General features: G+C 44.8%; 1 protein-coding gene across 1 annotated transcript in view; it reads left to right on the top strand.

Annotated features, from left to right (window-relative positions):
• Positions 1-27,500, top strand: part of niban1a (niban apoptosis regulator 1a) — a 58,423-nt gene that overhangs the window by 20,533 nt on the left and 10,390 nt on the right. The window contains exons 2-6 of the mRNA XM_053323088.1: positions 21,064-21,194; positions 21,360-21,488; positions 21,616-21,730; positions 25,798-25,962; positions 26,916-27,031. Coding sequence (XP_053179063.1) covers positions 21,064-21,194; positions 21,360-21,488; positions 21,616-21,730; positions 25,798-25,962; positions 26,916-27,031 — 656 coding nt within the window. The remainder of the gene's footprint in view (positions 1-21,063; positions 21,195-21,359; positions 21,489-21,615; positions 21,731-25,797; positions 25,963-26,915; positions 27,032-27,500) is intronic.

Genomic DNA, 27,500 nt, shown 5'->3' with positions numbered 1-27,500 from the left:
AGGACGGAGGAAGGAAAGAAGGAAGGAAGGAGAGAAGGAGGGATGGAAGGAAGGAAAGGAAGGAAGGAAGGACGGAGGAAAGAAGAAAGAAAGGAAGGAAGGTAGGTGGGAGGAAAGAAAGAGAAGGAGGGAGGGAGGAAGAACAGATGGAAGTAAAGAAAGGAAGGAAGGAAGGAAGGAAGGACGGAGGAAGGAAAGAAGGAAGGGAGGAGAGAAGGAGGGAGGGAGGAAGGACAGATGGAAGGAAGGAAAGGACGGAGGAAAGAAGAAAGAAAGGAAGGAAGGTAGGTGGGAGGAAAGAAAGAGAGAAGGAGGGAGGGAGGAAGAACAGATGGAAGTAAGGAAAGGAAGGAAGGAAGGAAGGAAGGACGGAGGAAGGAAAGAAGGAAGGGAGGAGAGAAGGAGGGAGGGAGGAAGGACAGATGGAAGGAAGGAAAGGACGGAGGAAAGAAGAAAGAAAGGAAGGAAGGTAGGTGGGAGGAAAGAAAGAGAGAAGGAGGGAGGGAGGAAGAACAGATGGAAGTAAGGAAAGGAAGGAAGGAAGGAAGGAAGGACGGAGGAAGGAAAGAAGGAAGGGAGGAGAGAAGGAGGGAGGGAGGAAGGACAGATGGAAGGAAGGAAAGGACGGAGGAAAGAAGAAAGAAAGGAAGGAAGGTAGGTGGGAGGAAAGAAAGAGAGAAGGAGGGAGGGAGGAAGAACAGATGGAAGTAAGGAAGGAAGGACGGAGGAAGGAAAGAAGGAAGGGAGGAGAGAAGGAGGGAGGGAGGAAGGACAGATGGAAGGAAGGATGGAGGAAAGAAGAAAGAAAGGAAGGAAGGTAGGTGGGAGGAAAGAAAGAGAGAAGGAGGGAGGGAGGAAGAACAGATGGAAGTAAGGAAAGGAAGGAAGGAAGGACGGAGGAAGGAAAGAAGGAAGGAAAGAGAGAAGGAGGGAGGGAGGAAGAACAGATGGAAGTAAGGAAAGGAAGGAAGGAAGGATGGAGGAAGGAAAGAAGGAAGGGAGGAGAGAAGGAGGGAGGGAGGAAGGACAGATGGAAGGAAGGAAAGGAAGGAAGGACGGAGGAAATAAGGAACGAGGGAGGGAGAAAGGAAAAGAGGAAGGGAAGGAAGGAAGGAAGGATATTTTGGGATATTTACAGAAGTTACCAAATATAATTATTTGCCCAATAAAGGGTTAAACCTCTAAACCTTTAACCTGCAGCTTCACTAACTGTCTGACATGATGAAGGTCTTAAAGGTGGATCAGCAGGTCTCTCCTGTCATGACTCAACGTGAACATACTGTACGTGTTTAGAAAGAGAGAAAGACTTATTGGTTGCTTGTATACATTCCTGAGCCCTGAGGCAGTCTGTGAAACTATGCCGTGGTCATGAAGTGAAAACAGGTTTATAAAAGCAGCCAGAAGGAATTAAATGATTTCATCTCCCTGCAGGTTAAACACACACATGATCTTACAGGTGTGTCTCCTCAGGTGTGACATACTGCAGCCAGCTGAGAGTAATACCGTCTGATCCTGTAGACGTCTGATACATCCTCTTTATACTCTAGAGCAGAGGAAGGAAGGACAGAAGGAAGAAAGGGAGGAAGGACAGGTGTGTCTCCTCAGGTGTGACATACTGCAGCCAGCTGAGAGTAATACGGATAGAAGGAAGGAAGGAAGGACAGAAGGAAGAAAGGGAGGAAGGACAGATGGAAGGAAGGACAGAAGGAAGAAAGGGAAGAAGGACAGATGGAAGGAAGGAAGGAAGGACAGAAGGAAGAAAGGGAAGAAGGACAGATGGAAGGAAGGAAGGAAGGACAGAAGGAAGAAAGGGAAGAAGGACAGATGGAAGGAAGGAAGGAAGGACAGAAGGAAGAAAGGGAGGAAGGACAGGTGTGTCTCCTCAGGTGTGACATACTGCAGCCAGCTGAGAGTAATACTGTCTGATCCTGCAGACGTCTGATACATCCTCTTTGTTCTCTTCATACTCTAGAGCAGAGGAGTCAAACTCATTTTCATTCAAGGGCCACATACAGAACGATTTGATCTCATGTGGGCCGGATCATTAAAAAGAAGGAAGGAAGGAAGGAAGAAAGGAAATAAGAAGGGAAGGAAGGAAAGAGAGGCAAAAGGATGGAAGGAAGGGAGGGGGGAAGGACAGATGGATGGAAGGAAGGAAGGGAGGAAGGACAGATGGAAGGAAGGACAGAAGGACAGATGGAGGAAGGAAGGACAGATGGAAGGAAGAAAGGGAAGAAGGACAGATGGAAGGAAGAAAGGGAGGAAGGACAGATGGAGGAAGGAAGGGAGGAAGGACAGAAGGAAGGAAGGGAAGAAGGACAGATGGAAGGAAGGGAAGAAGGACAGATGGAAGGAAGGACAGAAGGAAGAAAGGGAGGAAGGACAGATAGAAGGAAGGAAGGACAGAAGGAAGAAAGGGAAGACGGACAGATGGAAGGAAGGACAGAAGGAAGAAAGGGAGGAAGGACAGATGGAAGGAAGGACAGAAGGAAGAAAGGGAAGAAGGACAGATGGAAGGAAGAAAGGGAGGAAGGACAGAAGGAAGAAAGGAAGGAAATAAGAAGGGAAGGAAGGAAAGAGAGGCAAAAGGAAGGAGGGAAGGGAGGGGGGAAGGACAGACGGAAGGACGGAAGGAAGAAAGGGAGGAAAGACAGATGGAAGGACAGAAGGAAGAAAGGGAGGAAGGACAGATGGAAGGAAGGACAGAAGGAAGAAAGGGAAGAAGGACAGATGGATTTCTGTGTCTCACTGAAGGACAAACATTTTTGTACTATGGGTTACAAGCGGATGAAAAAGTTAAATTATCAAATATTATAGAGATGTAGTCACCTGACCACATGGACAGAGGGTCCTCTAAGGGTCCTTTTCCACCGAGCTGGAGCTGGTGCTGGTTGGGAGCCATAGCCAGAGCCTGACTAAGCACCGGTTCTTTGCTTTTCCACCACCAAAGCTCCAGCCCCAAGCCTAAGAACGGAGCCAGAGCAAGCACCAACTCTTTGCTGGTCTAAAGCAAGAAACGATTACGTCAGCGGACTGGGGGCGGGGCTAACGTTTATTAGCTGGCTAGCAGGGTTAGTGTTTATTAGCCGGCTAGCGGGGCTAACGTTTATTAGCCGGCTAGCGGGGTTAATGTTTATTAGCCAGCTAGCGGGGCTAACGTTTATTAGCCGGCTAGCAGGGTTAACTGTCATTTACAGAGGGTTAAAGATTTGTTGATTAAAAGTACTATTTTTTATCATTTTTTTTGCCAGAGCTGTCGTCGTCTTCTTCTTCTTCTTCTTTTTCGTTTCCGGCAGGCTAGATGCCTTGCGCCATGTTGCTGCCTCTCACTGGTGCTTCAAAGGGGCGCGCTGGCTATGTTATACAGTGACGTAATCGTGTGGCCCCTTGCCGGTGGAAAAGCAACAGGTTCGTAAGAGGTGCTTGGATTAGCACCAACTGAGCACTGGCTCTAGCACTAGCTCCGAACCAGCACTGGCTCCAGCTTGGTGGAAAAGGAGTATAAGGGTCCTTTTCATGATGTCACACACTGTCACATGATCAGCATGATGTGATATGCTTTAAAATGGCTTTTTACCCATCGTTACACTGAATGACATTGGTGACGCACACATTTTGGGACAGAAGTTATTCATGTTTTTTCTAAGCCTAACTGATGGGGGAATTAGTGAATGTGAATTGGTGTAGAGACTAATTATGAGTCAGAGTATGATCAGTATGTAAAGGTTTAAGGTTGTTATGTTCAGTTTTGGACAGATTTTGTTCATCTTTATGGTTGTTTTTTGGTGCTTTAGTTACTTTAGTATATCAGAGAGGAAAGTATAATGATGTGTTTGAGTGTTCGGACTCAAACATGTTGGAATGATCCACTGGATTGTCTACATGAGTGTGTTTGATCAGTCAGAAGATGTTTATTTGTGTCGTGGCAAAAAAGTTTTTCATGCATTTTTTTTGCCTGAGACTTTTGTTTCCTACTGTGTCTCCTAGAAATGATCCTTATATCCTCATCCTTATATCCTTATCCTCTACAAGTAAACTGCAGCAGTAGATATGTTTTATTAACCCTCCTGTTGTCCTCAGGCCAAGGAAGGAAGGGAGGAAGGAAGGAAAGAAGGAAGGAAAGGAGTAAGGAGGGAGGTAGGGAGGAAGGAAAGAAGGAAGGAAAGGAGTAAGGAGTGAGGAAGGGAGGGAGGGAGGAAGGAAGGAAAGAAGGAAGGAAAGGAGTAAGGAGGGAGGGAGGAAAGGAGGATGGATGGATGGAAAGAAGGAAAGGGAGGGAGGGAGGGAGGAAGGAAGGAAGAGAGTAAGGATGGAAGGAGGTAGGAAGGGAGGAAAGAAGGAAGGAAAGGAGTAAGGAGGAAGGGAGGGAGGATGGAAGGATGGATGGATGAAAGGAAGGTAAGGAGGGAGGGAGGAAGGAAAGAAGGAAGGAAAGGAGGGAGGGAGGAAGGAAAGAAAGAACATCTTTTTTATTCCACATGTTCTTCATACCTGGTGCCTACATTACCCACAATGCATTGCGATCAGCTACAGTTCAGTCAGAGATTGTCGTATAGCTGCAGAGACGAGGAGCCACAGACGTCTGCTCACATCAACTCTTTCTAAATTCACACCCGCAGATTTAATTTTACTGTTTAAAAACCGATGCTGTGACATCATCAGTGACATCATCAGTGACATCATCAGTGACATCATCAGCTGCCTCTAGTGTGGATTATAGTGTCTGTTCTGAATGTCCAGACACTGTTGTACATTTATTTTGGCGTTGAGCTCTTTGTGAAAACCTCTTTGTGTTTTTATTAATGAAAACATGGATGAAAGTTTTATTTTACTTTGGAAGAATGTTTGACAAGTTAAAATAAAACATTTATTCAATTCGATCCTCTATAAAACCAACAGCAATAAAAACTGTTAACAGCTTGTGTTATGTTCAGGGATGTCTGATATTTACTTAAAAATGTAATATATCGGGAAGTATCAGTATCAAGTTTTTATAACCAGTGTTTGTTCTGTAGGCGTCAGGATTTCCGAGCCTGCCTGAACGCACCATGGGACGTTTAAGACACACTTGGTTTGATAGTGTTAACATTTGGAAAGCCATTTATGTTTGCATCCAGTGGAGCTTCACAATATGTTGTTACAGTTTTGGGTAAAAAGCCTGAATATATCGGTATCGGGTGATATCAGAATCGTAAATTAAGAGTTGGATAATATCGGACTATCGCAATATCAAGCATATAGCAATATCAACCTAGTTATGTTATAAATCTTCATATAAATCCCTCCTACCATTCATTTATAGTTATGATATCTACATTTTCTTCTACACGTACATTTACTCTTCTTTATATTTGTAAAATATAAACCATAATGTGCCTGGTTCTGTACATTGTGAACATATAAACTGCTTTAATGTTTATAAAAAAGGGGAAAAGGGATTTTATTGGACTTTTTTACACAACTGGAAACACCTGGAAATCACTGCAGTTCACCTCCTCACCTCTTTTAATTAGATGACAGTTTGTCCTGCAATGCATTGTGGGATACGGCAGGTTCCAGCTCTCTGTGAACCTACACAGTATAAACAGGTGTAGATAATGCATTAACCCTCCTGTTGTGTTCGAGTCAAGGAAGGAAGGGAGGAAGAAGGAAGGAAAGGAGGGAGGAAGGAAGGAAGGAAGGAAGGAAGGAAGGAAGGAAGGAAGGAAGGGAGTAAAGGAAAGAAGGCAGGGAGGAAGGAAGGAAGGAAGGAAGGAAAGGAGGGAGGGAGGAAGGAAGGAAGGAAGGAAGGAAGGAAGGAAGGGAGTAAAGGAAAGAAGGCAGGGAGGAAGGAAGGAAGGAGAGAGAGAGGAAGGAACGACAGAAGGAAGAAAGGGGGATGGAGGAAGGAAGGAAGGAAGGGAGGAAAGGAAATAAGGAAGGGAGGAAGGAAAGACGGAAAGACGGAGGAAAGAAGGAAGTAAAGAAGGAAGGGAGGAAAGAGAGAAGGAGAGAGGAAGGACAGATGGAAGGAAGGAAGGAAGGAAGGGAAGAAGGAACAGTCAAAACAGATGGGTCAATTTGACCCGGGAGGACGACAGGAAGGTTAACCTGGTTCTTTATATTCTGAGCACTGTTGGTTCAGTTAGGAGTTTATAATCATGGAGGTAAAATAGACTTTTTTCTTTTTATCTTTATAGTCTGTCGTTACCAAGGCAACCAGCAGCTTCACAGCATCACAGATAAAAGATATAGATTTATTATTCTTCCTGAGGAGCAAATAGAGAAAACACACTTTATAAAAACAGATCAAACTTAAAGACGATGAAGATTTAATATCCAGAGTTTTGAATCGAGGTTTAACAATAGAAACAAAAAGCTTCAAGGAATGTGAGAAAGTCTGTAGTTTATTTAATATCATCTTAACCACATTATTAGTGTGTGTGTGTGTGTCTGTGTGTGTGTGTGTGTGTGTGGTGTCTGTGTGTGTGTGTGTGTGTGTGGTGTCTGTGTGTGTCTCTCTGTGTGTGTGTGTCTGTGTGTCTCTGTGTCTGTGTGTGTTTATGTGTGTCTGTGTGTCTGTTTGTGTGTGTGTGTGTGTGTGTCTGTTTGTGTGTGTGTGTGTTCGTGTGTGTGTGTGTGTGTGTGTGTGTGTGTGTCTGTTTGTGTCTGTGTGTGTGTCTGTGTGTGTCTGTTTCTGTGTGTGTGTGTGTGTGTGTGTGTGTGTGTGTGTCTGTGTGTGTGTCTCTTTGTGTCTGTTTGTGTGTGTGTGTGTGTGTCTGTCTCTCTGTGTGTGTGTGTGTGTGTGTGTCTCTTTGTGTGTCTCTGTGTGTGTGTGTGTGTGTGTGTGTAGTTCGGTCCTTCTGTCTGCTGCGGTTTATTTTCCTTCCCTCTTATATAATAATGTTTTTATGGCTCTTCTCTCTTTGTCTTTTATTGGTTCATATAACAATCTGTGAACGCTGCTTTTACACAATATTCACTTTTAATTTATTTATTTAATTCAGAGACGGTAGCGGAGAAGGAGGCAGATGGCTCCTGCTGGCTCTTTCACAGTGAAGCTGATTAATGAGAACAATCCTTAAAAACAACAGTAATGAAAACAAACAAGTAGCTGTGATGAATCCTTCCATCCTCCTTTCCTCCCTCCTTACTCCTTGCCTTCATTCCTTCTTTCCATCCTCCCTCTGCTGGCTCATTTACAGTAGCTGTGATTATTTTAATTATTCATTTATTATTTACTTTATAAATAGCAGAGAATAAGAAAACGAGGGTTGCATCATATGTTTGCACTGAGAGAGATTACATTATGATAAATGGTGAATGTTTTAGTACTTTAACCTTTGTGTCGTCCTCCCGGGTCAAATTGACCCCTTTCCTTCCCTCCTCCCTCCTTACTCCCTTCCTTCCTTCCTCCTTTCCTACCTCCCTCCTGTCCTACCTCCCTCCTTTCCTTACTTCTTTCTTTCCTTCCTTCCTTCCTCCCTCCCTCTTTACTCCTTTCTGTCCCTCCTTCCTTCCTTCCTCCCTCTTTTCCTTCCTTCCTTACTTCCTTCCTTCCTCCCTCCCTCCTTCCTCCTTTCCTTCATTCCTCCCTCCCTCTTTTCTTCCTTTCCTTCCTTCCTTCCTCCCTTTTTTCCTCCTTTCCTTCCTTTCTTCCTTCCTCCCTCGTTACTCCTTTCCGTCCCTCCTTCCTTCCTCCCTCCTTACTCCTTTCCTTCTCCTTCCTTTCTTCCTCTTTTCTCCTTTCCTTCCTTCCTTCCTTCCTTCCTTCCTTCCTTCCACCCTCATTTCCTCCCTCCTTACTCCTTTCCTTCCTTCCTTCCTCCTTTCCTCCCTCCTTGACCTTTTTTTAAATCTTTGTTTTTATTATTTTGTCCACATCTTTCAGGCCTTCTGTTTTTCCCACAGTCTGCTCATCAAATGTGTTTTTTTATTGGTTTGCACTTTTTCTTTACTTTTCTGCAAAATGAAACAATAAAATAAGGAGCTACTAAAACAACAAGAACTTATTACTGCAACTAAATGAACAATAAAATCTGCTGCAGAGTTTTACCAGCAGGTCAAAGTCGTCACTTAAGCTGTAAAATATCAATTTAATAATAAAAACAGGTGGATGGAAATGCATCTTTGTATTTTTCAGATATTTTGGGGAAGTCAAGCAGAGAGTTATTCAACCAGATTGATGTAAGATGTAAGATCAATAGATCTGACTGTTTAAACGTAATTTACAAACTCACAAAGTCTTAAGTTGCTCTTTAAAGTCTGTGTAAAGTAAGAATAAATATGTGTTCTGAGTTTGACATACCACAGAAAAGTGTGTTGTTAACCACCCTGCCAAATTTGAATGATTAAAAAAAATTGCCAAATATATGAAATTAGGCTTCAAAGTTGTGTAAAAATCAGCCTCTTTCTCTGCTCCCAAACGCTGAAGCCCCGCCCCCTACCAAGTGTCACCTGTCAATCAAAGTCACCACCTCTACCAGAAACATGGACGCTACGTCTGAGAGCTTTCTGCTGCTAGCTCTGCTGCTAGCTCGGCTGCTAGCTCGGTGGCTAACTTGGCAGCTAGCTCGGCGGCTAACTCAGCTAACTGGCTAACTGTAGACTGTAGTAGTAGTAGTGTGTGCTGAATGTATTTCTACCTCTACAGCAGCAGGGCAGGTTTATGCTAATCCTAGCTCCACAATTCAAATCTAAATGGTTGAAATGCTTTTTACACCTTTTTTTAGAAATACATTTATGACCTATTTAATGTGTTTAGAAGAAAATGTCTGAATTCACTTTACACAGTCTTTAAGTTCTTATATCTTGCAATTTATAAAGACTGAAATAAATTAAGTTCAGTCTCTTTTAGAAGTGCTCATTGTATCATCAGTGATAAGATTAAGATGTTTTTTTGCTCCAGTTTGAGAAGCGAAGCTGTCAAAGGTCTTAGTGACGTCGTGTCTGAACCTTTCATCCGTCCTGCAGCCGTCCTCCTTCCTGTCACACAGCGTTTGCATAATGATTTAACTGGAAAAGAGAGAAATAAACAAAACAGCGGCTGGCAACATTTTGCATGAAGAGCAGCAGAGCAGTCAGACGAAGGCCGACCAACGTCACTGCCATTCAAATCACCTCCCAGATAAACCCTGAGGAAGACGTTCATCCTCCACGCTGAGTCAAAGAAGATAATTAGTTTATTATAACACAAAATAAAAAGCTGACAGGTGAATTATAGCTTCAGTCCTCTCAGGTTTTGAAGCCTCAGTGCACAATAACAACATCCTCCTGCTGCTTTATGATCCGTCCTCAGAGACTCGCTGCTTATTGGAAAAAAGACTCTTTACATCACAGCACTGAGTCTGTATTTCAGTGTCCTGTGAGGAATGACATCATCAGAAATGAGATGTTTAATGTTTTACACGGTCGGGATTCTGTTAAACATCCACTGAGTAAAAAGCCTAGTATTGGACCAGAATGAATCCTTGTCCTGTTTATCTCCTCTATGTGATCCATGCTGCTTCAATCATTGACCATAAAACACCTAAAATACCTGTTAATGCTCATGTGATAAAAGTAGAGCTGGGTGATATGGACAAAATCAACTATCACAATATATTAGGCAATGCAGTTTTATTTATATAGAGCATGTCATACACAATGGGAAGTGTTTTTAACCTGGATTTAAAAATGATTTCAGTTCTGCTGGTAGTTTGTTCCAGTTGTGTAAAAGCTGCTTCATCCAGTTTAGTTTGAACTCTGGGCTCAACTATCTGACCTGAGTCAGTAGATCTCAGAGCTCTGGGCTCAACTATCTGACCTGAGTCAGTAGATCTCAGAGCTCTGGGCTCAACTATCTGACCTGAGTCAGTAGATCTCAGAGCTCTGGGCTCAACTATCTGACCTGAGTCAGTAGATCTCAGAGCTCTGGGCTCAACTATCTGACCTGAGTCAGTAGATCTCAGAGCTCTGGGCTCAACTATCTGACCTGAGTCAGTAGATCTCAGAGCTCTACTGGGTTTATATTCTACTAACATGTCATTCATGTATTCTGGACCTAAACCATTCAGTGATTTGTAGACCAGTAGCAGAACTTTAAACTCTATTCTCTAGCTGACTGGGAGCCAGTGTAAAGACTTTAGAACTGGAGTAACCAACCGAGACTAAGACATTACGGACCAAACGGAGCAGTACCACCGGAAACCATGGGGGGGGCAGTGTTGCTGTCACTACTCGATACGTAGCTCTAGTGAGACACGAAGAAGAAATAACTGGAGGAACTTTTTGAGGAAAGGTTGTTACGAGTTGCTTAGAAACTTTAAACATATCGTTTTTGTCTTTTATGCAAGAGGAACATTATCAATATCTCCTCCACAGTCGCACATGTTTGTTTTTTACTCTGTGCTGCCCCCTGGTGGATGTATTGGTTAACATCCATGCCAACGTAAAGGACACATTGAAGTATGTGAGCAATGACAGTAACATCGTTTGAAAAGGACGTATACATGTTCCTAGGTCCGTTGAGCATAAATGGGCCTTTATCAGTAAGGCATGGACAAAAAGCCTATCAGCGGTGCTCTTAGTTAGTCTTAGACCGGTCTCGTTAGAAAAAAACCCAGAGTCCGCCCAGTCCGAGACCGAGACAAGACCAAGAATCTCAAAAAATGGTGTCGAGACCAAGACCGATCTCGAGTACTACAACACTAGATTCACGATAGCATTGAGTTGATGCAGAACTACATGTATGTGTATTCATGTACAATGTTGCCATGACGACACAGTAATTGCACCAGGTGTTGCCTTCTTGTCTGCTCAGATTTGCAAAGATTTGGGTAAAAGAAGGACGAGCTCTCAACAAGAAGCCATCAAAGCATCTACTGTTGAGTTGTTGCATTGTTTTCTATTCATTACTGAAGTTTGTTGAACCTGCAGGAGTTGACGTTAAGTGTATTTTGAGTGTTTTATCCATCGTTGCACTGCAGGATTTAACCTTTAGTTTTTCTATATATGAAAACATCTCCTCTGTGTGTGTGTGTGTGTGTGTGTGTGTGTGTGTGTGTGTGTGTGTGTGTGTGTGTGTGTGTGTGTGTGTGTGTGTGTGTGTGTGTGTGTATGAGGTAAAGGACGAGGCATGAACATGACATCACACGACTAGATTTCAATCTGTATCTGTTTTACTGTAACAGCTGCGAGACAACAGTGTAATACTCTCCATGGTCTCTATAGGCTCACTGTGGCTCTGATTTATGATCATATTTCAGAAACATCCCCCCCCCCCCTTTTTGATTTCTTCACAAATCACTCCCTGATTTCAGCCATCTGTTTTCTCTTCCCATCTTCCTCCGTGGCCTCGTAATGTTCTGCATTCTCCTGGACTGACTTTACTTTATGGAAAGTTGAAGCATGCATCTGCACCAACAATACCAGACCTCCAGAGAAAGACAGTTTAGGAGTTTACGGTGCCAGGGGAAAGGAAGGAAGGAAGGACAGAAGGAAGGAAAGAATGATAAAGGAGAAAAGATAGGAAGGAAGGAAGGAAGGAAGGAAGGAAGGAAGGAAGGAAGGACGGAAGGAAGGAAGGTGCCAGAGGAAAGCCTGTGACTGCAGACCGTCTGTGTTTTAGATCAGGTCAGAGTCGTTGAGCTCCTTCCTTCCTCTTTTCATCCTTACTCCTTTCCTTCCTTCCTCCCTTCCTTCTCTCCTAAATTCCTTCCTCGTTTCGTCCTTACTCCTTTCCTTATTCCTTTCCTTCCTCCCTTCCTTCTCTCCTAAATTCCTTCCCCTTTTTGTCCTTACTCCTTTCCTTCTTCCTTTCCTTCCTCCCGTCCTTCTCTCCTAAATTCCTTCCTCTTTTCGTCCTTACTCCTTTCCTTCGTTCCTTCCTTCCTCCCTCCTACTCTTTTCCTTCCTTCCTTCCTCCATTCCACCTTCCTTCCTCTTTTCGTGACCTCCAGAGAAAGACAGTTTAGGAGTTTAGGGTGCCAGAGGAAAGCCTGTGTCTGTGTTTTAGATCAGACTGTGAGCCGTGGAGCTGAAACAGTCTGCAGCTTTTAATTCCAACTCAAGATTTCATTAAGGGATTAGTGAAGTCGTCCAGTTGGAGGAGAAGAGCTCATCCAACCACCTGCTGTGACTGGCTGAGAGAAAACCTGCAGACTGTCCAGCCCGCCAAAATCTGGAGACTGACAAGAAAACAGATGATATGGAGCAGCTGTAGTAATTCTGACCTGGAGCTGAGTCAGAGATAAATAACGGTCGGCAAGATGAGGAGTAAAAAAATATGTTAACCTTCCTGTCGTCCTCCTGGGTCAAATTGACCCCGTCTGTTTTGACTGTTCCTCCCTCCCTTCCTTCCTTCCTTCCTTCCTTCCTTCCTTCCTTCCTTTCTTCCTTTCCTTCTTCCCTCCCTCCCTCCTTCCTTCATTCCTTCCATCCTTCAGCCCTTCCATCATTCCTTCCTTCGATCCTTCCGTCCTTCCATTATTCCTCCCTCCTTTCCTTCCTTCTTCCTTCCTTCCTTACTCCTTTCCTTCCATCCTTCCATCATTCCTTCCTTCCATCCTTCCATCATTCCTTCATTCCTTCCTTCCATCATTCCTTCCTTCCATCCTTCCTTCATTCCTTCCTTCCATCATTCCTTCCTTCCATCCTTCCATCATTCCTTCCTTCCATCCTTCCGTCCTTCCATCATTCCTTCCTTCCATCATTCCGTCCTTCCTCCATTCCTTCTTCCCTCCCTCCCTCCTTCTCTCTTTCTTTCCTCCCTTCCTCTTTCCCTTTCTGCCTCCCTCCTTCCTTCCTTCCTTCCTTCCTTCCTTCCTTCCTCCCTACCTTCCTCCCTTCCTTCCTTGACTCGAGGACAACAGGAAGGTTAATAACTAGATTTAAAAGCAGCATCAGGTTTGTTAAAATGTACATTTAGTATTTTTGTTGGCTTTATATCATTTAAATGATATTTGCACCATTTTTTACCAAAAGTAAGACTGAATGCTCCTGAAAATGTCAAATGGTGTAACCATAAAATAATTAAATGTTTCCTGATCTCCATGATTCTCCAGATTAAATGTAATATTTAGAACAATAGTATTCCATTAGATTGACAGTAAAGACTTTATGTCCAGAGGTGAGCTAAAAATATTTGTATTCATCCTCTGAGGATCATGAATTTGATGGATATGTGTCCGCTGGGTGTCGAGATACCAGACACACCTTCTGAAATAACCATCGAGCACCAGGAAAAGTCATCTGAGTGGAGAGTCACTCGGGAGGTGGAAGCAGGATATCCACAGTGTGCATGATTGGTTATTGTGCTCTCTCTCTGTGTGTGTGTGTGTGTGTGTGTGTGTGTGTGTGTGTGTGTGTGTGTTGATTAGCTGATCGGGGGTCAGAGGAGGACCACGAGAGACGGATCTAACCTTTTTAAATGCTGCATTGTTTAGACTCGGAGGAAAAAACAAGAGAGTCCCCCCGAGGATGGTCTGAGCCTTAAACTGCAGCTGCTGATGATGATGATGATGAAGAACCAACCTCTGACTTATTTACACCATGAGTCTGTTTAACTTTAACTAGACTTAACTCATCTGATTTACCTCTGAACACAAAATCTAGAGGTTTTTTTTGTGGCATCAGTGATTCCTCTTACTCTCATTTTAAGGAATACATGACTTTCCCCCTGAATTAAGACATCTCATTCATCCATTATACCATTATATTCATATTTTAGGGTATTTTTAGGGTTTTGTCTGATGTTATAAGTCTTAAATCAGGGGAGTCAAACTCATCTTCATTCAAGGGCCACATACAGCCCAATTTGATCTTATGTGGGCCGGATCCTAACTAAACCTAATCTAAATCTAAATTGAGGCTCTTCCTCAGTGTATGAATGGGTGTAATGTAAAAGCACTCTGAGTTGTCATAACGACTAGAAGAGCGCTATTTAAGTACTGTCCATTTACCATTTAGTTTAAAGAGGGTAGACACTGAGACACCAGGGTTAATTATAATGAGTTATTAGTTATAATTAAGGCCTTTTATCTAATTCAGGCTCATAAATCATTATCTTTCTCTGTTTCCAGATGAACCCTCTCTGTATAAATGTAATCATGTTAAACTACTTTTTATCTCTTGGAGTTGGTTTGAGAGCTAATTTAACACCTCAGTTCTGCACAGACTGTAGGAAGGTTAATAATGTGACTCAGCCTCACTCTGTTCCTCTTCCCTGTGTTAAACACTGCATTGATACTGACACACCAGGGTTAATTATTATGAGTTATTAGTTATAATTAAGCCCTTTTATCTAACTTGAGGCTCTTCTTCAGTCTTAAAAAGGTGATGTTCTCAGGCTCATAATTCGTCATCTTTCTCGGTTTCCAGATGAATCCTCTCTGTATAAATGAGCTACAGCAGGACATTGATGTGGGTGATAGTAATCATGTTAAACTACTTCCTAAGCAGAGGTTTAAGGAAGAAGGAAGGAATGAGGAAGGGAGGAAAAGAAGGAAGTAAGGAGAGAAGGAAGGAAGGAAGGAAGGAAGGGAGGAAGGAAAGGTAGAAGGAAGGAAAGAAAGGAGTAAGAAGGGAGGAAAAGAAGGAAGGAAGGAAGGAGGGAGGAAGGAAGGGAGGAAGGGAGGAACGAAAGGTAGAAGGAAGGAAGGAAAGGTGGAAGGAAGGAAGGAAGGAAGGAAGGGAGGAAAGAAGGCAGGGAGGAGGAAGGAGGAAGGAGGAAGTAAGGAGGGAGGAAGGAAAAAAGGTGGAAGGAAGGAAGGAAGTAAGGAGGGAGGGAGGAAAAGAGGAAGGAAGGGAGGGAAGGAGGAAGGAAGGAAGGAAGGAAGGGAGGGAGGAAAGAAGGCAGAGAGGAAGGAAAGGTAGAAGGAAGGAAAAAAGGTGGAAGGAAGAAAGTAAGGAGGGAGGGAGGAAAAGAGGAAGGAAGGAAGGAAAGGTAGAAGGAAGGAAGGAAGGAAGGAAGGAAGAAAGGAAAGAAAGAAAGTAAGGAAGAAGGAAGGAATGAGGAAGGAAAGGAGTAAGAAGGGAGGAAAAGAAGGAAGGAAGGAGGGAGGAAGGAAGGAAGGAAGGAAGGCAAGAAAGAAAGAAAGTGAGGAAGAAGGAAGGAATGAGGAAGGAAGGAAGGAAGGAATGAGGAAGGAAAGGACTAAGAAGGGAGGAAAAGAAGGAAGTAAGGAGAGAAGGAAGGAAGGAAGGAGGGAGGAAGGAAGGGAGGGAGGGAGGAAGGAAAGGTAGAAGGAAGGAAGGAATGGAGGGAAGGAGGAAGGAAGGAAGGAAGGAATGAGGAAGGAAAGGAGTAAGAAGGGAGGAAAAGAAGGAAGTAAGGAGAGAAGGAAGGAAGGAAGGAGGGAGGAAGGAAGGGAGGGAAGGAGGAAGGAAAGGTGGAAGGAAGGAAGGAAGGGAGGGAAGGTGGAAGGAAGGAAGGAAGGAAGGGAGGAAAGAAGGCAGGTAGGAAGGAAAGGAAGAAGGAAGGAAAAAAGGTGGAAGGAAGGAAGTAAGGAGGGAGGGAGGAAAAGAGGAAGGAAGGAAGGGAGGAAGGAAGGAAAGGTAGAAGGAAGGAAGGAAGGAAGAGTCAAAAGAGACGTGGTCAATTTGACCCGGGAGGACGACAGGAAGGTTAAAAAGGCTGCGAGGAACACAAAGCCTCTGATGTCTCTGCTTTTGTAACTTCCTGTAGGACACTGTGATGATGTTTGACATGTGAGACGACGCTGCCGCCTTCCAGCAGCTCATAGAAAGCGTTATCTGGTGTGTGTCTGTGTGTGTGTGTGTGTGTGTGTGTGTGTGTGTGTGTGTGTGTGTGTGTGTGTGTGTGTGTGTGTGTGTGTGTGTGTGTGTGTGTGTGTGTGTGTGTGTGTGTGTGTGTGTGTGTGTGTGTGTGTGTGTGTGTGTGTGTGTGTTTCCAGCTACCATCACTTATCTTGACAGGAAGTAGATGAAGGATGAGTTCAACCTTTTAACAGCTCACATCACCAAATGTCAGCTGGGTTGTTTCCTATAGGGTTAGCAGGTTACTAGAGGGTACACACACACACACACACATACACACGCACACACACACACACACACACACACACATACACACACACACACACTAATGATAAAAACAAAGTACAGAAAAATAGAAAGAGAGAGAGAAATAAAATACTAGAATAGAGCATTAAAGATTGCAGCATAAAATAATGTCCGTCTGTTTTGACTGTTCCTTCCTTCCCTCCTTCTTTCCTTCCATCCTTCCTTCCTCCTTTCCTCCCTCCCTCCCTCTCTCTTTCTTTCCTCCCCCTACCTTCCTCCCTTCCTTCTTTCCTTTCCTTCCTCCCCTCCTTCTTTTCTTTACTCCCTTCCTTTCTTCCTTTCCTCCCTCCCTCCCTCCCTCCCTCTCTCTTTCTTTCCTCCCCCTACCTTCCTTCCCTTCCTATTTCCCTTTCTACCGTCCTCCCTTCCTTCCTCCCTTCTCTCCTTTCCTCCCTTCCTTCTTCTTGCGTTCCATCCTTCCTTCCTCCTTTCCTTTCCTCCCTCCTTTCCTTTCCTACCTTCCTTCCTCCCTCCTTTTCTGAAAACAGAACAGAATACAACAAAGAAAAGTTATTAAATTAATTAATTAAACTTTATTATAGCAGCCTTCCTTCCTCCCTTCCTTCCTTCCTTCTTCCTCAATTCCTTCCTCCTTAATCCCTTCCTTCTTCTTCACTTCTTTCCTTCCTTCCTCCTGTCCTTCCTTCCTCCCTTCCTTCCTCCCTCCTTTCCTCCCTCCCTCCCTTCCTTCCTTGACTCGAGGACAACAGGAGGGTTAAAATCATTAAAAGGACATAAGAGTTTTTACTCCTGTTAAATTATACAGATACAGATATTATACAAAACCTCAACATTGTGATGCATGACTCATCTGAATATAAAGTTAAAGAATGAAAGGATTAGACATCTTTTCTTCTGTAACTGAGCTTTTCCCCTCCCCGTCTGCAACCAACATCTTCAGCTCTGAGACTCGAGAGTGTGATGGAGCGCCGCAGCTTCTTGTTTCCATAGTGACGCTCAGCAGGGTTTGTGTGGCCCTGCGCCATTTAAAAAAAAAAAAAAAAAACCCATCCTGCGAGCTTCACAGCGAGATAATGACAGAGAGAGATCTACCCCGACATTAACACTCAGCGTAGAGCGGAGGAGAGGATAAACAGCGACCGCACACTCGGCCATGTTTATCCATTAAGTGGAGGGTGTGTCACTGGGAATTACCCATTAGATGTTTGAGCACTTAAAGCTGGGTAAATACTCATTTAATGAATTCTGGTGCCAGAAATCTGCACACAGGAAAGAAGGGAGGGAGGAAGGAATGAGGGAAAGGAGGGAGGGAGGAAAGGAGGGAGGAAAGGGAGGAAGGAAAGGAGGAAGGAAGGACGAAAGAAAGAAAGAACGAAAGGGAGGGAGGGAGGGAGGGAGGGAGGGAAGAAGGAAGGAAGGAGAGAGGGAGGGAGAAAGGGAGGGAAGAAGGAAGGAAGGAGAGAGGGAGGGAGGGAGGGAGGGAGGGAGGGAAGAAGGAAGGAAGGAGAGAGGGAGGGAGAAAGGGAGGGAAGAAGGAAGGAAGGAGAGAGGGAGGGAGAAAGGAAGGGAAGAAGGAATGAAAGAGAGAAGGAGGGAGGAAGGAAGAAGGGAAGGAAAGAGAGAAGGAGGGAGGAAGGAAGAAGGGAAGGAAAGAGAGAAGGAGGGAGGAAGGAAGAAGGGAATGAAAGAAGGAAGGAAGAAAGGGAGGGAGGGAGGAGGAAAGAAGGAAAAGAGGAAGGAAGGAAAGGACAGAGGAAAGAAGAAGGAATGAAAGAGAGAATGAGGAAGGGAGGAAGGAAGAAGGGAAGGAAAGAAGGAGGGCGGGAGGAAGGAAGGAGGGCGGGAGGAAGGAAGGAAGGACAAAAGGAAGGGAGGAAAGAAGGAAGGAAGGAAGGAAGGGAGAAAGGAAGAGGGGAATGAAAGAAGGAGGGAGGGAGGAAAGAAGGACAAAAGGAAGGGAGGAGGGAAGGAAGGAAGAAGGAAGGGAGAAAGGAAGAAAAGGAGGAGGAAGGAAGGAAAGGAGGGAGGGAGGGAGGGAGGAAAGAAGGAAGGGGGGAAGGAAAAGAGGAAGGAAGGAAAGAAAGGAAGGAAAGAAAGAGGGAGGAAGGAAGGAAAGGAAGGAAGGAAGGACGAAAGAAGGCAGGTAGGAGGAAGGAAGGAAAGAATGAAAGAGAGAAGGAGGGAGGAAAGAAGGATATGAGAAAGGGAAGGGAAGGAAAGAAGGAGGGAGGAAGGAAAGGAAGGAGGGAGGGAGGGAGGGAAAAAGGAAAAGAGGAAGGAAGGAAAGAAGGACAGAGGAAAGACTGAAAGAGAGAAGGAAGGGAGGAAAGGAACGAAGGAACAGAGGAAAGGAGGGAGGAAGGGAGGAAAGGAAAGAACGAAGGAAAGGAAGGAAGGAAGAAGTGAAGGAAGGAAGGGAGAAAGGAAAGGAAAGGAAAGGAAAGGAAAGGAAAGGAAAGAAGGAACAGTCAAAACAGACGGCGGCTGCGTGCCAATTATCTTCCTCTCTTCTTTTAGCTGTTTCGTGTCAGTTTGCTTTGTTTGCTTTTTTCCTTCAGTAACTGAATCCTCCCGCTTCAGGAATCTGGCCCAGAGAAATCTGAGCCTGTGTGTGTGTGTGTGTGTGTGTGTGTGTGTGTGTGTGTGTGTGTGTGTGTGTGTGTGTGTGTGTGTGTGTGTGTGTGTGTGTGTGTGTGTGTGTGTGTGTGTGTGTGTGTGTGTGTGTGTGTGTGTGTGTGTGTGTGTGTGTGTGTGTGTGTGTGTGTGTGTTGTGTGCGTTGCCAGCAGGGAGAACACAGAGTAAATAGATCTGGTTGATGGTGTGTATAGTGAGAGTGAGAGTGTGTGTGTGTGTGTGTGTGTGTGTGTGTGTTGATGGTGTGTGTAGAGTGAGAACGGCCTTGGAGTCGTCTGCAGAGACACACAGTCTGATTAGACGCTCAGAAATTACTCATAAACTCCAGAAAAGATGCTAACGAGTCCTAACAGCAGCCTCTCTGACCTGATTACAGTGCTGGGCAGGAATCACTGTGTGTGTGTGTGTGTGTGTGTCTCTGTGTGTGTGTGTGTGTTTGTGTGTGTGTGTGTGTGTGTGTGTGTGTAATCATCTGGTGTTTTTAAGTCAGAGGAAGACTAGAGATGGAAAATAAGTGTTGAGTGTGGAGTTGAGCTCAGGTTTTTGTTTTTAGAAAGCGTCGTCATGTGTGAAGCTTTTTGGCAAAAAGATGAACAACCTTCCAAACAAAGAGATTATAACTGCAGCTGCTTCTGCTTTGTGTTTGTGTTTTTAGCAGATGAATCTAAAAAGTAAAGTTTTTTTTTAGCATTTGTGAAATAGCTGTTTCAGGATGAATCAATGGATTTATTGTGGAAAATGCATCATAAGCTGAAGTTCACCTAACAGTCCAGAACTAAAAGATATTCAGTTTTTAATGATATAAAACAAAGAAAACAGTAAATCTTCACATTTTAGTATAAGAAACCAGAGAAAATTGCTTCATAAATGACTTAAAGAGTTCATATTCTTCTCATCTCCAGCTCTATATTAATATTCTGAGTCTCTACTTTTAATATCTTTACATGATTTCCAGTTAAAAACTCCTTATTTATCTTCTACTGGTCCTTTATGCAGCCGCTCAGTTCAGCCTCTGTCTATTAACAGGCTGTTTTACCTCCTGTCTCTTTAAGCCCCCCCCCCCCCCGGCAATCGCCTAGCAACCACCTTAGCGACCAAAGATTCCGGAACATTCTACTTATGTTCAAGCCGTTTTAGCTCCTGTCTCTTTAAGGCTTCCCTTAGCAACCACCTTAGCGACCAAAGATTCCGGAACATTCTACATAATGTTCAAGCCGTTTTTAGCTCCCGTCTCTTTAAGGCTTCCCTTAGCAACCACCTTAGCGACCAAAGATTCCGGAACGTTCTACCTACGTTCAGGCCGTTTTAGCTCCTGTCTCTTTAAGGGTCCCCTTAGCAACCACCTTAGCGACCAAAGATTCCAGAACATTCTACATAATGTTCAGGCCGTTTTAGCTCCTGTCTCTTTAAGGCTTCCCTTAGCAACCACCTTAGCGACCAGAGATTCCGGAACATTCTACATAATGTTCAGGCCGTTTTAGCTCCTGTCTCTTTAAGGCTCCCCTTAGCAACCACCTTAGCAACCAAAGATTCCGGAACATTCTACATAATGTTCAGGCCGTTTTAGCTCCTGTCTCTTTAAGGCTTCCCTTAGCAACCACCTTAGCGACCAAAGATTCCGGAACGTTCTACCTACGTTCAGGCCGTTTTAGCTCCTGTCTCTTTAAGGGTCCCCTTAGCAACCACCTTAGCAACCAAAGATTCCGGAACGTTCTACCTACGTTCAGGCCGTTTTAGCTCCTGTCTCTTTAAATAATCTGTGAATAATCATATTAAAGGGTTGAAGCCCTGAGTTTTGACTTGCAGGCAGCACTTTTACACACGTTTGCCTCACATGTTGGTACTTTGACCACGTTTAACATCATAAAAAACATATTATATCTGCTTTTAAACTCTTTCAGTATCAGTATCAGTGAAACCAAGCTGAATCTTACTGAAAGGATCATTTTCATGCTTTTGTTTTGTCGCCTTTTGACCTCACTGCTGATTGTATCGACACCTCAGGATCAACATGTTGGCTTTGACTCATGTTTGCTTGATGAGCTTTTTTATCATCTTCTGAATAAGTCTTAAATCTCTTGCTGATATCATAGAACTCATATTTATTGATCGCTCCCATCGGGTTCAGATTGATCAGTTTCTCTTTGTCGTGCCGGAGTAGAAAACAGATCGTGATGATTAACCGTCTTGCCGTCATTTGAGTACACATCTTGGACTCTTTGTGTTTTTTAGCTGAACTTAACTTCCTGGTTCATCCTCTGCCTGCAGCAACACGCTCAACTTCTTATTGTTGCTGTGAAATCTGAGCAGGAAACTCAGTATATGAAGCCTTTTTTCCAGAATAAAAGGTGTTTTTGTGCGTGTGTGTGTGTGTGTGTGTCTGAGTAATATTCCTAATCTGTTTTTTTCTCTGTGTGTTCCTCCAGATCAGGCCGAGGCGGAGCTGAAAGGCTTCAGTCCGTACTACAGGAAGCAGTTCTCGGTGTGGCGGTTCTCTCAGGTAGAAGATGATCTGGAGCAGCAGAAGGAGATGATCACACAGCTGCTCAAGCAGAAGGTACGTGTCTCAATGGTTTCACTGGTTTCATACTTCCTAAATCAGCAGCAGAACATACAGTAAAGTCGCCCAAAACGCACAAAAATGAAACTATTTGAACCTTTACATCCTGTCCTGGGTCAAATTTGACGAAGTAAAAAAAGTTTGCTCGTGTGTTTTAATCAGGAGGCGCTGCAGGAGGGCGAGGTGCTCTACGAGGAGGGCGTGCTTTACTTCGATGACACCCGGAAGTGGAGGGAGAGGTACGTGGTGGTGAGAGCCAACTACTGCCTGGAGTGTCACGACAGTCTGGAGGTGAGAACGAGCGTGGAAACTAATACTGATGGTTAAATGGAGCCAATCTGAGACGCTGAGAGTCACAAATTAACAATATCTGGTTTGTTTTCCCCCTTTGTTCTTTGTCTGTCCTTTGTTTTATCAGACTTTTGTTAAAGGGGTTCCTCCGCGCCACAAGCTGCTGCCTACAGGGGGCACCGTCCTGACCACGGAGGAGAAGTACATGGCCATGGTGGACAAATGCTTCCCTGATGATACGAGTGAGTGAAGCTGCAACTTTACTGTTCAGGTTCTCTCTCATAGAGACGTTTTCAGAATAAAAGCCTCTGTACTCACCCCCTGCTACACACACAGTTATCTGTAGACTAGCTGCTGAACACAGTGGAGCATTTAGATATTTCCCTCAGGAGCTGGTGGAGAGTAAAAACAGAGCTAAAAGAGAGAGAATATTGGACAGAAACCAGGCGGGGAGTTCTGGTCCTCTGAAATGAAGCCAACGTGGAAGTAACTTAGAACTGCATTCTATCAAAAGGCCACTAGGGGGCGACCGTCTCTATACAAGTCAATGGAGAATTCACCAACTTCTCACTTGATTTCTAACCTCAGTAAACGTTTTCAAAATGTGTTTATGGTCTCAATCGCTAGTTTAAAGCCTTCTTCAATGCAGTATGATGTTCATTTGGGACATTTTGGCCTCCCTGATTTTATATGTGACGATAAAGCAGGGTATGCATTATGGCGTGGCTACGTCCTGATTGACAGGTTGATTGCCCAATGTCCTCGAGATCCAGCCCTCGTAACCATAGCAACCTCCCCGCTCCGCCCATGACTCCGCCTCATACCCATATAAGTAGAATCCATGTTTTTATTTTTCCCAGCATGCACCTGAAATTTTCAAGATGGCGCTGCCTAGATTCGAAACTATTGGCTTCCGAGCAGCAGTCCACAAACCAATGGGTGACGTCATGGATGTTACGTCCATTTCTTTTATTCAGTCTATGACAGAAACACGATGAACTAATGGATGATAATGTTGATCGGACTTTGGATACAAACACAGTAGTAGTTAGTAGATCAGTTCATTGTTGGTTTATTGACAATAAGAGAAAATGATCAGACTCAGTCAAAAGTTCACATTTAAAAGGTTAATGAGTTTGTTTTGGGTCTCGTCGTGTTTGAAGGAGCCTTATTAAAGTGTTTAAACAGAGACTGACTCATGGATCCAGGTGAGATCAGGTGTGTTGACGCAGGTTAACAGTCTGAAGGAAGCCGTGAGTCACACACAGATTCTCACGGCTGATTTAAGAGGAAAAGCTTGGAGTAAATTCCTTGGAAACAGAGTGTGTGACTGAGCTTGTTCAGACCTGCAGACGGCCGGACTCTGACAGCACAGACAGGAGGAAGACAGACTCTAACAGCACAGACAGGAGGAAGACAGACAGCTGGACTCTAACAGCACAGACAGGAGGAAGACAGACTCTAACAGCACAGACAGGAGGAAGACAGACAGCTGGACTCTAACAGCACAGACAGGAGGAAGACAGACGGGACTCTAACAGCACAGACAGGAGGAAGACTGACTCTAACAGCACAGACAGGAGGAAGATAGACGGGACTCTAACAGCACAGACAGGAGGAAGACTGACTCTAACAGCACAGACAGGAGGAAGACTGACTCTAACAGCACAGACAGGAGGAAGACAGACAGCTGGACTCTAACAGCACAGACAGGAGGAAGACTGACTCTAACAGCACAGACAGGAGGAAGACTGACTCTAACAGCACAGACAGGAGGAAGACTGACTCTAACAGCACAGACAGGAGGAAGACTCACTCTAACAGCACAGACAGGAGGAAGACTGACTCTAAATAGCACAGACAGGAAGAAGACTGACTCTAACAGCACAGACAGGAGGAAGACTGACAGCTGGACTCTAACAGCACAGACAGGAGGAAGACTGACTCTAACAGCACAGACAGGAGGAAGACTGACTCTAACAGCACAGACAGGAGGAAGACAGACTCTAACAGCACAGACAGGAGGGAGACAGACTCTAACAGCACAGACAGGAGGAAGACTGACTCTAACAGCACAGACAGGAGGAAGACTGATTCTAACAGCACAGACAGGAGGAAGACAGACTCTAACAGCACAGACAGGAGGAAGACTGACTCTAACAGCACAGACAGGAGGAAGACTGACTCTAACAGCACAGACAGGAGGAAGACAGACAGCTGGACTCTAACAGCACAGACAGGAGGAAGATTGACTCTAACAGCACAGACAGGAGGAAGACAGACTCTAACAGCACAGACAGGAAGAAGACAGACTCTAACAGCACAGACAGGAGGAAGACTGACTCTAACAGCACAGACAGGAGGGAGACTGACTCTAACAGCACAGACAGGAGGAAGACTGACTCTAACAGCACAGACAGGAGGAAGACAGACGGGACTCTAACAGCACAGACAGGAGGAAGACTGACTCTAACATCACAGACAGGAGGAAGACGGACTCTAACAGCACAGACAGGAGGAAGACTGACTCTAACAGCACAGACAGGAGGAGGACTGACTTTAACAGCACAGACAGGAAGAAGACTGACTCTAACAGCACAGACAGGAGGAAGACTGACTCTAACAGCACAGACAGGAGGACGACTGACAGCTGGACTCTAACAGCACAGACAGGAGGAAGACAGACTCTAACAGCACAGACAGGAGGAAGACTGACGGGACTCTAACAGCACAGACAGGAGGAAGAGAGACAGCTGGACTCTAACAGCACAGACAGGAGGAAGACTGACTCTAACAGCACAGACAGGAGGAACACGGACTCTAACAGCACAGACAGGAGGGAGACTGACTCTAACAGCACAGACAGGAGGGAGACTGACTCTAACAGCACAGACAGGAGGAAGACTGACTCTAACATCACAGACAAGAGGAAGACTGACTCTAACAGCACAGACAGGAGGAAGACTGACTCTAACAGCACAGACAGGAGGAAGACTGACTCTAACAGCACAGACAGGAGGGAGACTGACAGCTGGACTCTAACATCACAGACAGGAGGAAGACTGACTCTAACAGCACAGACAGGAGGAAGACTGACTCTAACAGCACAGACAGGAGGAAGACTGACTCTAACAGCACAGATAGGAGGAACAGCACAGACAGGAGGAAGACAGACAGGACTCTAACAGCACAGACAGGAAGAAGACAGACTCTAACAGCACAGACAGGAGGAAGACAGACAGCTGGACTCTAACAGCACAGACAGGAGGAAGACAGACTCTAACAGCACAGACAGGAGGAAGACTGACAGCTGGACTCTAACAGCACAGACAGGAGGAAGACAGACTTTAACAGCACAGACAGGAGGAAGACGGACTCTAACAGCACAGACAGGAGGAAGACTAACTCTAACAGCACAGACAGGAGGAAGACTGATTCTAACAGCACAGACAGGAGGAAGACAGACAGCCGGACTCTAACATCACAGACAGGAGGAAGACAGACTCTAACATCACAGACAGGAGGAAGACTGACTCTAACAGCAAGGACAGGAGGGAGACTGACAGACTCACTCTAACAGCACAGACAGGAGGAAGACTGACTCTAACAGCACAGACAGGAGGAAGACTGACAGCTGGACTCTAACAGCACAGACAGGAGGAAGACTGACAGCTGGACTCTAACAGCACAGACAGGAGGAAGACAGACTCTAACAGCACAGACAGGAGGAAGACTGACTCTAACAGCACAGACAGGAGGAAGACTGACGGGACTCTAACAGCACAGACAGGAGGAAGACAGACAGCTGGACTCTAAGAGCACAGACAGGAGGAAGACAGACTCTAAACAGCACAGACAGGAGGAAGACTGACTCTAACAGCACAGACAGGAGGAAGACTGACTCTAACAGCACAGACAGGAGGAAGACTGACTCTAACAGCACAGATAGGAGGAAGACAGACTTTAACAGCACAGACAGGAGGAAGACAGACTCTAACAGCACAGACAGGAGGAAGACTGACTCTAACAGCACAGACAGGAGGAAGACTGACGGGACTCTAACAGCACAGACAGGAGGAAGACTGACTCTAACAGCACAGACAGTCATTTCTTTAAAGAAGAAATGTTAAAATGTTATAATGTTTTGCTTCCAGCTCCTCAAATATGAATATTTTGTGCTTTCTTTTATTTTCTGCCATCTTAGACTGCATATCTCTGGTTTTTCATCACTTTCTGACTAATCAATTAGTGGAGATAATAACCAGATTGAAGCTCAGACCTGTGTGTATTTTGTGTGTTTGTGTTTCAGATGTGAAGGAGGACTTTGCTCCCCCGCTGTCAGGAATGCCGAGTCAGTTTCCTGTTTACCTGCGTCTTCCCTACAGGAGAGACTCGTACTTCTGCTTCAGGCAGCAAGTCAAGCAGGCGGCTTTCCTCTCCATCCTGTCTGACTGCATCAGGCACCAGAACCAAGGTACACACACACACACACACACACACACCAGAACCAAGGTACACACACGCACACACGCACACACACACACACACAAACACCAGAACCAAGGTACACGCACACACACACACGCACACACACACACACACCAGAACCAAGGTACACACACACACACACATATACACACACACACACCAGAACCAAGGTACGCACACAGACACACACAGACACACACACACACAAACACACACACACACACCAGAACCAAGGTACACACACACACACACACACACACACACACACGCACACACACGCACACACCAGAACCAAGGTACACACACACACACACACACACACACACACACACACACACACACACACACACACACCAGAACCAAGGTACACATATACACACACACACACACACACACACACGCACACACACGCACACACCAGAACCAAGGTACACACACACACACACACACACCCACACACACACACACACACACACACACACAGAGACCCTCCTCATCCTTACTAACACACACACAGACACACACACACACACACACACACACACACACACACACACACACACACACACACACACACACACCAGAACCAGGTAGGACCCTGAAACACACACACACACACACACACACACACACACACACACACACACACATCATCATATTGATAATAGTCACAGTTCATCTCAATGTGATCTGAATGACAAACTTTGAACCTTTCGACCTCTCGAGGAACGCAGAGACACACTTCAGCATCACTTTTCCACAGTTGCCATGGTAACAGACTCATCACTCCAGAGGAGCAGAAAAGGAGCTTTTTAATCACGTTAAAGGGGAAACGCCGCTCTGTGCAGACGAGCGATGAAATAAAAATCACTTCATCCTCACTGAACCTGATTTATTTTATTTAAGGTGTATTTTATTTTCTCTCTCTCCGTCTGTCAGACTTCCTGAAGAAGAAGACGTGTGAGGTCCAGGCCTTCCTTAAAGCCATCCAGCTGTACCGGCAGGACAAAGGCCGATATGAAGCCTGGGACATGCTGATCGGCAGCGACGTCAGAGTGAGTCAGAAACACATCATCTATACTTTGTTATACTGCATACATTATTATACTACATACATTATTACTAGGGCTGTCAAATGATTAATTTTTTTAATCGAGATTAATCGCATAATTTCCATAGTTAATCACGATTAATCGCATTTTGACTTGCATGTTTAAAATCCTGTTATTTTCCATTTGAAGGCAGTTTTAAGCCCATAATGTAAAGCATTTCTTACCAGAGTGTCTTAACTGGGAATCAATCACGGCTCTGCTGCGACTCCCACACTCCAAAATGCTCCTTTGGTGGAGCTGAGGCTGGCTTGGCTGCACCTGGGTGTTTAGCGTGGAGGTGCTAACTCAAACTCCACGTACTCCGGTGGTAGTTAAACTCCGTTTTGACACAGGTTGCATTTTACTTTTGACTTGTCAACTGAAGCGTCTGGAAGTGTTTTAAAGTTAAACAAGCCGTTCAAAAGTCCAGTAG

Source organism: Scomber japonicus, chromosome 7, assembly GCF_027409825.1.
Source record: "Scomber japonicus isolate fScoJap1 chromosome 7, fScoJap1.pri, whole genome shotgun sequence".
Taxonomy (NCBI): domain Eukaryota; kingdom Metazoa; phylum Chordata; class Actinopteri; order Scombriformes; family Scombridae; genus Scomber; species Scomber japonicus.
Note: the sequence above shows the minus strand (reverse complement) of the source record. Positions and strands in the feature narration are given on the sequence as shown.